Raw genomic sequence first — 12,863 nt, 5'->3', positions numbered from 1 at the left:
AAAGGACATGGCTCTAACTTCAGAACCAGTCAACCAAATAATAATGTTCAAGCAACTACACACAGTTTAATGAGAGAATTAAATCCAAATGACACGATCTCTGCCAAAATCACAGCATTTCAGGGCTAGGAAGACTCTTAATGTACTGTTCACTTTCAATTATTTAAAGATAACTGAAAACTGAGTACCAGAGAGGGAAGTCCATAGCTTCCTCCACAGCCCCTCTCCCCTAACCCTATGTAGCTTTTTAACAGCAGAACAGAGGCTAGAATCCAGATTTCCAGAGTTCCCGTCGTGGCGCAGTGGTTAACGAATCCGACTAGGAACCATGAGGTTGCGGGTTCCATCCCTGCCCTTGCTCAGTGGGTTGAGGACCTGGCGTTGCCGTGAGCTGTGGTGTAGGTTGCAGACGCGGCTCAGATCCCGCGCTGCTGTGGCTCTGGCATAGGCTGGCAGCTACAGCTCCGATTAGACCCCTAGCCTGGGAACCTCCATATGCCGCAGGAGCAGCCCAAGAAATAGCAAAAAGACACACACAAAAAAAAAAATCCAGATTTTCTGCCCACTAAGGTGGGACTCTGTACAAACGTTCTGCTAATGCATGGAACTTACTGTGTGAAGCCATGGTGAGAGGGTAATGGCCACCAAAGACCCAGAAGAGTCTCTCTGGAACAGCTGCAGACCCAAGTGAGGACCGGATACCACCATTGCCCAGACGCCCCAGACAAGTTCAAATGTATGATATTTCTATCCAGACAAAACTACATTTCAAAAAGGTACATGCACCCATATGTTCATAGCAGCACTATTCACATAGCCAAGACAAGGAAGCAACCTACATGTCCATTGACAGATAAATGGATTAAGAAGATGTGGTACAGGAACGGGGAGGGAGTGGGATGGACTGGGAGTTTGGGGTTGGTAGATGAAAACTATTACATTTAGAATGGATAAGCAATGAGGTCCTACTGTACATCACAGGAAACTATATCCAATCTCCTGAGATGGAACACGAGGGAAGATAGTATGAGAAAAAGTACATATATATGTGTGTGTGTGTGTGTGTGTGTGACTGGGTCATTACGTTATATAGGAGAAACTGACACAACACTGTAAATCAACTATAATTTTTTAAAAATTTAAATATATGGCATGACCTAAAAAAATTCATCAGAAATAAAAAAAAATGTGGTACATATATGCAATAGAATACTATACAAAAAAGAATGAAATAATGCCATTTGCAGCAACATGGATGCAACTAGAGATTCTCATACTAAGTGAAGTCAAAAAGAGAAAGACACATACTGGGAGTTTCTGTTGTGACACAGCAGAAACCAATCTGACTAGTATCCATGAGGACGGAGGTTCCATCCCTGGCCTTGCTCAGTGGGTCGGGGATCTGGCATTACCACGAGCTGTGGTGTAGGTTGCAGACAAGGCTTGGAGCCAGCGTTGCTTTGGCTGTGGTGTAGGCTGGCAGCTGCAGCTCCAATTTGACCCCTAGCCTGGGAACTTCCATATGCTGTGGATATGGCCCTAAAAAGCAAAAAAAGAAAGACAAATACCATATGATATCACTTATATGTGGAATCTAAAATATGGCACAAGTGAACCTATCTACAGAACAGAAACAGACTCGTAGACATGGAGAACAGGCTTGTGGTTGCCAAGAGAAAGAGGGGAGGGAGTGGGATGGACTGGGAATTTGGGGTAGATGCAAACTATGACATTTAGAATGCATAAGCAATGAGGTCTTGCTGTATAGCATAGGGAACTATAACCAGTCACTTGAGATAGAACACGATGAAAGACAATGTGAGAAAAAGAATGTATACATAATATGTATATGACTGAGTCACTTTGCTGTACAGCAGAAATTGACAGAACATTGTAAATCAACTATAATTTAATAAATTATTTAAACACATGGCACAAATGAACCTATCCACAAAACAGAAATAGACTCACAGACACAGAGAACAGACTTGTGGCTGCCAAGGGGGAGAGGGGAGGGAGTGGGATGGACGGGGAGTTTGGGGTTAGTAGATGCAAACTGTTACATTTAGAATGCATAAGCAATGAGGTCTTACTGTACAGCATATGGAACTATATCCAGTCTCTTGGGATAGAGCATGATGGAAGATAATATAAGAAAGAGAATGTATGTAAATGTATGACCGGGTTGCTTTGTTGTGCAGCAGAAATTGGCACAACATTGTAAATCAACTATAATTTTAAAAAAACACAAATGCATGATATGTCATTTCAAGCATCTTGCCCCTTCCCTCTTCCTTCCAACCAGCCACAAAGACAAAAAAGTGGAAAGGGCAGGGAAATAAAAGTTACTTACTTAATGCTGTTTCTGATTAACATCCACTGAAAGGTTTTTGCTTTGTTTTTTCGTTTGGGGAGAGAGGCTGAAAATATTAGATAAATGAAAACTTTAGTTATCTATATATTCCAATTATCTACTCATTTTTCACTGATATGAACAATAATATTTTGCCTGTATGTGGCAGCCCCACTGCAACTCATACAAAGCCTGGGAAACCTGAAGGTCCTGCTGGCCTGAGCAGCACCCCGCTAGGAGCCAACTTTCTCTCTACAGGGATGGTAATGCCTCCCCCTGCTTCACATCTATAATCTCGCTGGGACCAGCCCAAACACCTCATAACTGATCAAGAACTAAACTGTAGAGCCTCAAATTAGCTAGCTGCCAAAAAGGACTGTAGTTTCCAAGTTGCCTGGTTTCTCAATGCAAAGAAATCCTGATCCAGTCACACTCAGACCAAAAGATCCTCAAGACCCTTGCTGAGTTCTGAGACCACCACGGGATTTGGACTCATGCTAATCTCCATATGAAGCCTTGATGCTCCAAAAGACTCCCAGTTCAGTACTGAACTTGTAACCTACCTGACTTCACAACTAACTCTGGATTCTGTCTTACCGGTTTGCTCTACACCAAACCAGGCCTTCAGGCCTATAAGATTCCAGAGAAACAAAACAACTTCCAGTCTTCTCTCTGCTTGACCAACTTGACTTGCAGAAAATGGCTTTGACTTATATGTGATTATCTCCTGTACACAAGACTGTCCAAGAGAACTTGCCAAGAGAGGCAGAGAGCAGCCGTGGAAAGTAAGATAAAATACGGCAGAAAAAGATATATTTCAAATGCAGCATTTCGGTAAGGGGGAGGAGGAAGCAGTATAAAAAAAGAAAACATAGGAGTTCTCCTCGTGGCTCAGGGGTTAATGAATCCGACTAGGAACCACGAGGTTGCAGGTTCGCTTCCTGGCCTTGCTCAGTGGGTTAAGGATCCGGCATGGCCGTGAGCTGTGGTGTAGGTTGCAGACGCGGCTCGGATCCCGCGTTGCTGTGGCTACAGCCCCGATTAGACCCCTAGCTTGGGAACCTCCATATGCCATGGGAGTGGCTCTAGAAAAGGCGAAAAGAAAGAAAGAAAGAAGGGAAGAGAGAAAGAAAGAGAGAGAGAAAGAAAACAGTGTAGTTATGCTGCAGCACAACAGGATCAGTGTCTTTGCAGCATCAGGACACAGGTTTGATCCCCAGGCTGGCATAGTGGATTAAAGGATCCAGCATTGCCACAGGTCGAAGCTCACAACTTTGGCTCAAGATCTGATCCCTGGCCTGGGAATTCCATGTGCTGCAGGGTGGCAAAGAAAGAGAAAAAATAGTGAAACATATTAAAGACAAAAAAAAAGATCTTACTGGAGTTCCTGTCATGGCTCAGCAGAAATGAATCTGACTAGCATCCATGAGGATGCAGGTTCGATCTCTGGCCTTGCTCAGTGGGTTAAAGATCATTGTTGCCATGAGTTGTGGGAACCTCCATATGCTGCAGGTGCAGCCCTAAAAAGACAAAAAAAAAAAAAAAAAAAGAGGCCTTACTAAAATTCTGCATTATTTTTTTAGCCCCAGTGAGGGCAAAACAGAATCCTGAAAAACAGGTCAAACCCCCATTATTGCTCATATAACCCCCTCCCCACCCCCTCTCTACCTCTCTCACCCTCCATTCAGCAGCAGCACACAGCACGGTTCTAGACTTTGGGTCCTGTTCATCTTCTCATTGTATTCAATATCCTCAAAGAGCTGCTACTGTTGTTTAAAGGGTTGTTTTTTACTTTGAATTCACATACAGTTTTCTTTCTTTTCCTTTTTTTTTTTTTTTTTTTTTTTTTGGTCTTTTTTAGGGCCACACCCATGGCATATGGGAGTTCCCAGGATAGGGGTCTAATCGGAGCTGTAGCCACCCGCCTACACCACAATCACAGCAACACCAGATCAGAGTCGAGTCTGCGACCTACATCATACCTCATGGCAACACCGGATCCTTAACCCACTGAGCAAGGCCAGGGACTGAACCCACAACCTCATGGTTCCTAGTCGGATTCGTTAACCACTGTGCCATGACGTGAACTCCCAGTTTTCTTTTATAAGTTAAAAAGTTTTAAAGTTTAAAATATTTTCAAATCAGATCTCAGTTTCTAACTTACCTGTCTTGACATGTATTCTCAAAGTTGAACTGGTATATACCTTGAGGGTCACAAATATCAGTTTTGCAAAAAGACTGTCCAGAAGAGTGGTTTATTCCATGGAAAATGCTTCATGGAGTACCAATGATTCCTAAGAAGGAATTCAGGAATTGTCAGGAAAAGCTACCATGTACATTTATCTTCATGATGATTCAAGCTCCAGGTGAACCCTTCTGTGTCCCCCCCAAGCCTGGACCAGCACCTCTGTGAGTGTCCAGGAAGGTCCCAATGGTTTTCATTGCTCTTGCACTCTTGGCCTCTTTTCCCAGGTTCATATACTGCTCCCATATGTTCCTACTCCCAATCTTCACCATGATTACCATCCCCGGTACTGACTTACTACGCCTTGGGAGCATCAGATACCATAAAGTCTCAAATATAATATTCTTGGTTATACTTCCTTTTCCACTCAAAGTTCTACTTTCTTCACAAACTCTTTCACTGAGAAAAAATGGCATGTGCTCCCTCACCTTTAAGTCTTGCTCAATTTACAAACATCTTCATAAACAGCGGCAAAGGAAACATGATCTTCTAGATCTAAACAGCTTCTAGAAAATAGAAATGTATTAATCCCTATTTTAATCTTCTCTACTTAGAAGTTTCTAGAGAAGCCAAAGATTGGAAGAGGAGGAGAAATCTGAAGCAAAATTGGACAAAACTGTACTCCTTCTGCACGGCTGCACTATGTCATAGAAAATAAAAAGAGGAGTCCCCATTGTGGCTCAGCAGAAACGAATCTGACTAGTAACCATGAGGATGCAGGTTTGATCCCCAGCTTCACTCAGGGAAGTCTGGCGTTGCCATGAGCTATGGTGTAAACTGACAGCTGAAGCTCTGGTTCGACCCCTAGCCTGGGAACTTCCATATGCCATGGGTGCGGCACTAAAAACCAAAAATAAAGAAAGAAAGAAAAGAAAAGAAAAGAAAAAGAGTGGCTGCAGTGGCAATGACTGGTTGGCAGGAAGATAAGAAGCTCCTGGAGAAATTTAAGCATCAAATGCTAAGTGCCTGGTCTAATATGATGGAAAAATGATGGAGAGAGAAAAACAAATACAAGATAATTTGAAGAAACAACAGCATTTGGTGGCTGACTGGATCTACAGGTGAAGAGGAAAGAGTCAAAGATTCCTCCAAGGCAAGGCCCACAAGGTGATGGCCCTCCAGGGCCACATAGGAAGTGTAAATGTGAGAGGCATCTGGAGGGGGATTTGCCAACCATGAAGCCCGTGCTCCATTTAAAGTGGATGCTGCCACTCCAGGATGGAGCCTAGAATGACCAGTTCTTACAATTTTTCCTCTGGGCTGTTTCAACAGCCTTTGTGATAAGTCTCTCTCCTCCAGTCTCGCCTCCCTCCAATTTATCCTCCACAACGACAGGTTCAGATGCCAGAATGGCCCTTTGGAAACAAAAACCTAATTATGTCACTTCTTCAGTGGTTCCCCATGGAAGTTGTGTCTTCCAAACTGTTATGGTTAGCAGCAAAAGCTTCCTTCAAACAAAAGTGGAAACAGAAAACAGAAAAGCCCAGCTGCTGCAGATGAAGGAGCAGAGGTGGGCCTGGAACCTCGCATCCCACACCGTGAGTGCCTCTCAGACAGATCTTCTGAGCCGTGAACTCTGGGCAGTAAGTAGCCTGCAAAACAGGGATGCACAGAAGATTTTTCCAAGGGCCATGTATGTGGGGACTGTTTCAAGCGAATTCATTTCCAGATCCTCATCTTCCATAGGCGCTCTTTCCTAAAACGAAGCTGCCCAAGAATGAGCTCGTGCTCACACAGTCCTTCCCCCACTTTGCAAAAGAGGCATGTCCCTCGCCCCTGCCAAACCTTCTGTGATGAAAGTGTTCTAGAGTGTAAATATGGGGGTACTCAACCAAGGGACAGATAAATGAAGATACTGGTCTAGGGAAATGTTTAAAGATAAATCAAGGTGCCTTAAATTAAGGGGCATGCCTGCCTTCCTCACCAAATACATACCTCTGTTAAGGATAAAACTTGGTATTGGAAATGGGGTATTTAGCCCATGCCAGGATTCTCTACAATCAGCCCATTAGTTACATATTTTACCCCAAGCCACTTTTTATAACCCTTAATAACTTGCTTTTTTGTTTTGTTTGCTTTCTACGGCCACACCCACAGCATGTGGAAGTTCCCAGGCTAGGGGTGGAATAGGAGCTACAGCTGCTGGCCACAGCCACAGTCACAGCAACGCAGGATCCAAGCTGTGTCTGAGACCTATACCACAGCTCACTGCTCATGGATCCTTAACACCCTGAGCAAGGCCGGGGATCGAACTCACATCCTTATGGATACTAGTTGGGTTTGTTACTGCTGAGCCACGACAGGAATTCCAATACCTTTTTCTTAAAGTAGGTAGTTACTTTCTACCTGCTCTACTAGTTTATGTATTCCATGAGGGAAAGAATTCTCTCTTGTTTAATCTTTGTACCTGAACATTGGCAAAACACTTAATATGTCAAATGAAGGTTTTCTCAATAAATAAACAAGTATACAGATGAACTGGATTCACTTTACAGGAAAGTATTTGCTCTTAGACTGCAGAGAAAGATGGGACAGTGGATTCAGTGACAGATACATGTAACCACCTGTTGAGTGTTGGACTCCGGTGAGTATAAAGCTCCCTCTGTGATACCCCCCTATCCCAGCCCAGTCTTCATTTGTGTTGTGACGCCTCTCTTTCCCAGCCCTCACAACAGTGTGGACAGATTCCACAGCTCTCTGCTCCCTTTCAGTTATGTGAAAATTCTCTCCAATCCAATTAATTTAAAACTCCACTCTCAGGTCCAACACCGAACTCATCTCCTCCCCTCTTCCAGCCTAAGCCTGTGCCATGACTGAAGGGCCCTGAAGTGGGGAGGAGAACTTGTTCCCTCCTATGCCTTCTCCTACTCTTCTACTCCTCTAGAAGTTTGTCTAGAAGAGTTCTAGCTCTTCAAGGGTTGGGGACCAGGAGGAGAGCGGAGAGGAAGGAGGTAAGTGTCTCCTCATTAAGAAGGTGGTTGTTAGCCCAAACCACTGTTGGCTGTGGATGACAGGCCATCCTAGCCTGTTGTTTGACAGACATTGAAATACTAGATCTCTTATGCGGCACTTGTGTGTGTTCTTTAGAAAGTCCACTGAGGCCTCTCCACCGAGTTGTGCCCTAATGCAGACAATCCTGCTCCAGGGCATCTCATTCACTCTATTTTATTTTTATTTTTAGGGCCACATCCATGGCTTATGGAAGTTCCCAGGCTAGGGGTCGAATCAGAGCTGCAGCTTCCGGCCTATACCACGCCCACAGCAACACCAGATCCAATCCACGTCTGCAACCTACACCACAGTTCATGGTAACGCCAGATCCCTAACCCACTCGGCTGGGACAGGGATCACACCCGCATTCTCATGGATACTAGTTGAGTTCTGTCCAGTGGGCAGACTCCTGCATGGGCTACCAGCAAGATGGCTCAAGCCCAGCTATCTTCCTCAGAGTGCCTGAGACTCCAAGAAACTCACATAACCTTGCTAAGCCAAGAAGAAGGAATATAGGCTGTCCTACTGCTAACCCCCCTCCCCCGTCTTTCCACCTCTAACAGCCTTTCTTCTCAGATAAATACAGAGTTAAACAAGTACACAGTCCAAACAGAGAATCTAACCAGGGAAGGAGAATCAGTCCCTCTTTCACAAAATCTCTCTTTACTCTTTTTTTTTTTTTTTTCTTTTGGCCATGCCTGCAATATGTGGAAGTTCCCAGCCCAGGGTTCAAGCCCACATCACAGCAGTGACCTGGGCAGATGTAGCGACAACACCAGATCCTTAACTTGCTGCACCACGAAGGAACTCCCAAAAGTAGATTCTCTTTGATACCCTCCTTCTTGGTTTGGGGGGCAAAAAGAGGGAAAAGCACTTCCTGCTGGACTCATGACTCCCTCTCTTGAGTCACCTTATATATTACATAGCCTGGGAATGAGGAGAGGTGATGAGGGATGGGTGGGGTCAGTGGTTAGAGGTACCAGAGCCAGTTCTGCTACCTCTCTGTCTTCAACAGGATGAGTGACCTCAACCATTACCAGCTCTCTCCAGATTGTGTGGTATTTAGTGTTTCTTTGCCCCTGTTTTTAGACCCTAGTCACCAATTCCAGGGCAATAGGAAAAACTCAGCTCCATATCTTCTACAAAATCCTGAAGTGAAGGAAAGGTTATGTGAAATAAGGGGTTCAACCGCATTCCTAAATGAAGAGGTAAAGTCATTTTCTGAGTAAGGGGAGGAACTAGAAGTTGAAGGTTCAGGAAGAATAAATAAAGAAGACAGGAGTTCCCATCGTGGTGCATCGGCGATGAATCTGACTAGGAACTGTGAGGTTGTGGGTTTGATCCCTGGCACTGCTCAGTGGATTAAGGATTCAGTGTTGCCATGAGCTGTGGGGCAAGTTGCAGGTGCTCGGATCCTGCATTGCTGTGACTGTGGCTGTGGCCGGCAGCCATAGCTCTGATTCGACCCCTAGCCTGGGAACTTCATATGCCGCACATGAGGCCCTAAAAAAAAAAAAAAAAAGAAAGAAAGAAAGAAAAAAAGAAAGAAGACAGAGACAGACTGGGGGTAGAACACTGAATGAAACCCATGGACACTTTCTCTCCTCATCCCCCCCCAAAAAATATATATATTATATAAATTTATATATATATAAATTTTGCATATCATCTTGGGGACACAAGAATCCAGGATTTCCTGAGACTCATGAAGGGACCAAAGGACCCCAGTTTAGCAAGTCTTAGGCTCAGAGAAAGCAAGCAGGAGGTAAGAGGCCATTGCTGTATACATAGGAGGAAGGAGTGATATTTCTACAGATAAAGCAAATCCTGGAAAGTCAGACATTTGGAGACATGCATGCCTCCAGAAGCACTCCATGCCAGATACCAGTTTTCTGAATGAAATGTGTCATCCAAACCATTCTGGTTGCTTAACACTATCAATTTACTTTTCAGTATCATGCTAAGATATCTACTTATATGTGAATTGTTTTTCAACTAAATAAGTACTACACTATTACATGAGCAGTTGAATCTGCCAATGAGGAACCACACATGGAGGGCCAACTCTACCAGTTATGTGTGAATTTTCAACTGCCTGGAAGTCGGTGCCCCTAACTCGCACATCGTTCAAGGGTCACTGTACATCTACACATATTTGAATGAGAACAGGGCTCTAAAAACAATAGGTGTGCTATGTATGACCGCAAAAACTCCATGGGAGTAGATGAACGGTCACTGTCGTCAAACACCTGCTAGGTCCGAGAGAGAAAAATGGAGCAGTAATGTGATGCCAGCCTCTCCCACCAAATGGCAGCTGAGAACATCTCCTACCAACCGCTGAGAGTAACTAAACCAGCAAAAAGGAGAGAGAAGGTTGCCCACCCTTTGCGAGTCAGAAGAAAACGAGAAAAGGTCCTTGAGGCTTATCTTTCAACACTAAGCTTTATGTTAATCTGACAGAGGTCCAACAGATTCTAGGATCCCCAAATTAAAACCTACTTACAATGAAAATAAATGTAAAGGTACTTCATACATTGCAAGGCACTGTGAAAATGTTAATTATTATGGTAATTATTACAGATATTTCCTACCCAAAAAGGAACTAGACCCCACTGTCAACAGTATGAGGTCATAGACTGGAAAGATGAAAAGTTTTAAAAGAATGAGTTTGCTTGTTTTCATAATGACTATGTAAAGGTTTTCATCTCCTCACTGAAAAGTCTAAGATGAGGAGCCAGTCGGTGATACATGAACAAACAAGAGTTTAAAAACTGTTAAATTTGGAGTTCCAGTTGTGGCGCATTGGAAACAAATCTGACTAACATCCATGAGGATGTGGGTTTGATCCCTGGCCTCACTCAGTGGGTTGGGGATCCAGCACTGCCATGAGCTGTAGTGTAGGTCGCAGACACGGCTTGGATCCCATGTTGCTGTGGCTGTGGTGTAAGCTGGCAGCTACAGCTGTGATTCGACCCCTAGCCTGGGACCTTCAGTGAGGCTGATACTCACAGGCTGAGCCCTTAGCTCCCAGAGTCCCTGCTGCATCCAGTCACCAAGAGGCACTGACAGGAGAATGGAAGACAGCGTGGAACAAACGTAGTCCGTCCCGTTGCCCCTCATGTCCTACAGAAGCTGTAGAGTCCCTTGGCTGCCTTCAGGCAGGTGCTCTGAAGTTTTGGCTTCTAACTTATGCTCACTCCTTCAGCCTAGGAAAGAGAAAATTCCAGCTATTGCTAATCTCTGGATTGCCTCACCTTCCCCTGAATGGCTTCCCAGCTCTTCCTTCACTTTCCTTCTTTCTTTGTTTTCTTTTCTTTTTGCTGTTGTTGTTGTTTTGTTTTTTGTTTGGGTTTTTTTTTTTTTTTTTTTTTTGCTTTTTAGGGTTGCACTCATGGCATATGAAGGCTCCCAGGCTAGGGGTCAAATTGGAGCTACAGTGCCGGTCTACACCACAGCCACAGCAAGGCCAGATCTGAGCCTCTGGAAAAGCAAGAGAATATGCAGAGGTCACCTGCTGGTGGTGAGGAAGACAGCAATGTGTCTCATTGATGCACCTTCCATCAAAACTACCACTGGCCATCATCATCTTAGAACCTTAGAGGAGAACACAAGAAGCTGCTGCAGAGAGAGGAAATGGCCAAGATGAGACCTGAAACAACGATACGAGCCTCTCCTGCAGGTGCCTGGCTTATATCCTGGAAAGCAGTTCTGAAGGGCAGTACTAAACTGGTAGAAAGCCCAGAGATGGAGGGATGGAGTGTTGAATTGCCCTGAGAGTTACGAATCTTAGTTTTCACATCCACACCCCACCCCCAATACACACACATCACTGGATTGGATAAAATATACCTAAAATGTATAATGTTAAGTTTTCTTCTATCAGTGGAGAGGGAGGGATGTCACTTCTAAAAACAAAAGTTAAAATCGCTGTACTTCCAAGCCTGTGACTGTGCAATTGTACCAATTAACACATTTATTCACTTCCACGATTTGAGCCAGTGGCAGAGGTTGATAATGCCCAAGTTTCTATCTCCAGCTTTACTTGCCTTCATGCCCAGGTGTTCTTCTGCCAAGAAAACCCGCCCCACACCCACCCCACATCTGACACATTCGACCTTAACCCTAGCCATCTTTTAAGGTCTGGTTCAAATACTGCCAGCTGGGAGTTCCCGTCGTGACTCAGCGGTTAACGCATCTGTCTAGGAAGCATGAGGTTTCAGGTTTGATCCCTGGCCTTGCTCATTGGGTTAAGGATCCGGCGTTGCCATGAGCTGTGGTGTAGGTTGCAGACACGGCTCAGATCCTGTGTTGCTGTGGCTCTGGCGTAGGCCAGTGGCTACAGCTCCAATTGGACCCCTAGTCTGGGAACCTCCATATGCCGCGGGAGCGGCCCAGGAAATGGCAGAAAGACCAAAAAAAAAAAAAAAAAATACTGCCAGCTGTTAGAGAATTATCTCTTACCTGAACCCTCCCAGCACACTATCTAATAATCTCTTCTATGAGGCTTTCGCTTTCTGCCTCCTATTAGAGTAATGTGGGCACACCTCTCGCTTCCTGGGAGGCAGTAAGCTACCTGGAAACAGAAGATATGTTTTATACATCACTGGACCCCCTTAACACCTACAGTAGCCTTCAGATCACTCCCAAGAAGATGCCTTTAAAAAACTTTCTGGGGAATTCTTGTTGTGGCACAGCGGTAACGAACCTGACTAGTATCCATGAGGACGCAGGTTTGATCTCTAGCCCCACTCAGTGGGTTAAGGATCCAGCATTGCCAGGAGCTGTGGTGTAGGTCGCAGACATGGCCTGATCCAGTGTTGCTGTGGCTGTGATGTAGGCCGGTGGCTATAGCTGTGATTCGACCTCTAGCCTGGGAAGTTCCACATGCTGCAGGTACGGCCCTAAGAAGCAAAAAACAAACACAACAAAAACTGTTTCTGAAACTCCACTTTTTTTTTTTTTTCAGTCTGGGTTGGTTTATATTTTACTTTATTGTATTCATTTTCCTATTTTATTTTTCTGTTTTGGCTGTACCCAAAATGTGGAAGTTCCTGGGCCAGAGATCAAACCCATGCCACAGCAGTGACAACTGCCTAAACCTTAACCCACCTAGCCACCAGGGAGTTTCTGAAACTCCATTTTTTATTCTGCCTTCAATGAGTTTGAGAGTCACACAGGAAAATCAGACTCAGAGTTCCTGTTGCAGCTCAGTGGTTAACCAACCAGACTAGTAACCATGAGGTTGCAGGTTTGATCTCTGGCCTCACTCAGTGG

General features: G+C 44.6%; 1 protein-coding gene across 2 annotated transcripts in view; it reads right to left on the bottom strand.

Moving 5' to 3' along the window:
- NPR2 (natriuretic peptide receptor 2) overlaps positions 1–12,863 on the bottom strand; it is a 52,577-nt gene that overhangs the window by 21,695 nt on the left and 18,019 nt on the right. Inside the window, exons 2-5 of one of the 2 annotated variants that reach the window (XM_084981741.1) lie at positions 5,027–5,104; positions 4,518–4,647; positions 2,354–2,420; positions 613–747 (exon numbers count right to left, since the gene is read on the bottom strand). In XM_084981741.1, the coding sequence (XP_084837867.1) occupies positions 613–747; positions 2,354–2,376 (158 nt within the window). In that variant the 5' untranslated portion in view covers positions 2,377–2,420; positions 4,518–4,647; positions 5,027–5,104. The remainder of the gene's footprint in view (positions 1–612; positions 748–2,353; positions 2,421–4,517; positions 4,648–5,026; positions 5,105–12,863) is intronic. The other variant, XM_084981667.1, reaches the window with a different exon arrangement.

Source organism: Sus scrofa, chromosome 1 (genome assembly GCF_054392235.1).
Source record: "Sus scrofa isolate SSC_HxYL_T2T_F1_AM1 chromosome 1, Sscrofa_HxYL_maternal_Yorkshire_Landrace_v2.0, whole genome shotgun sequence".
NCBI classification, from domain to species: domain Eukaryota; kingdom Metazoa; phylum Chordata; class Mammalia; order Artiodactyla; family Suidae; genus Sus; species Sus scrofa.
This window is presented reverse-complemented; position numbering and strand designations above follow the sequence as displayed.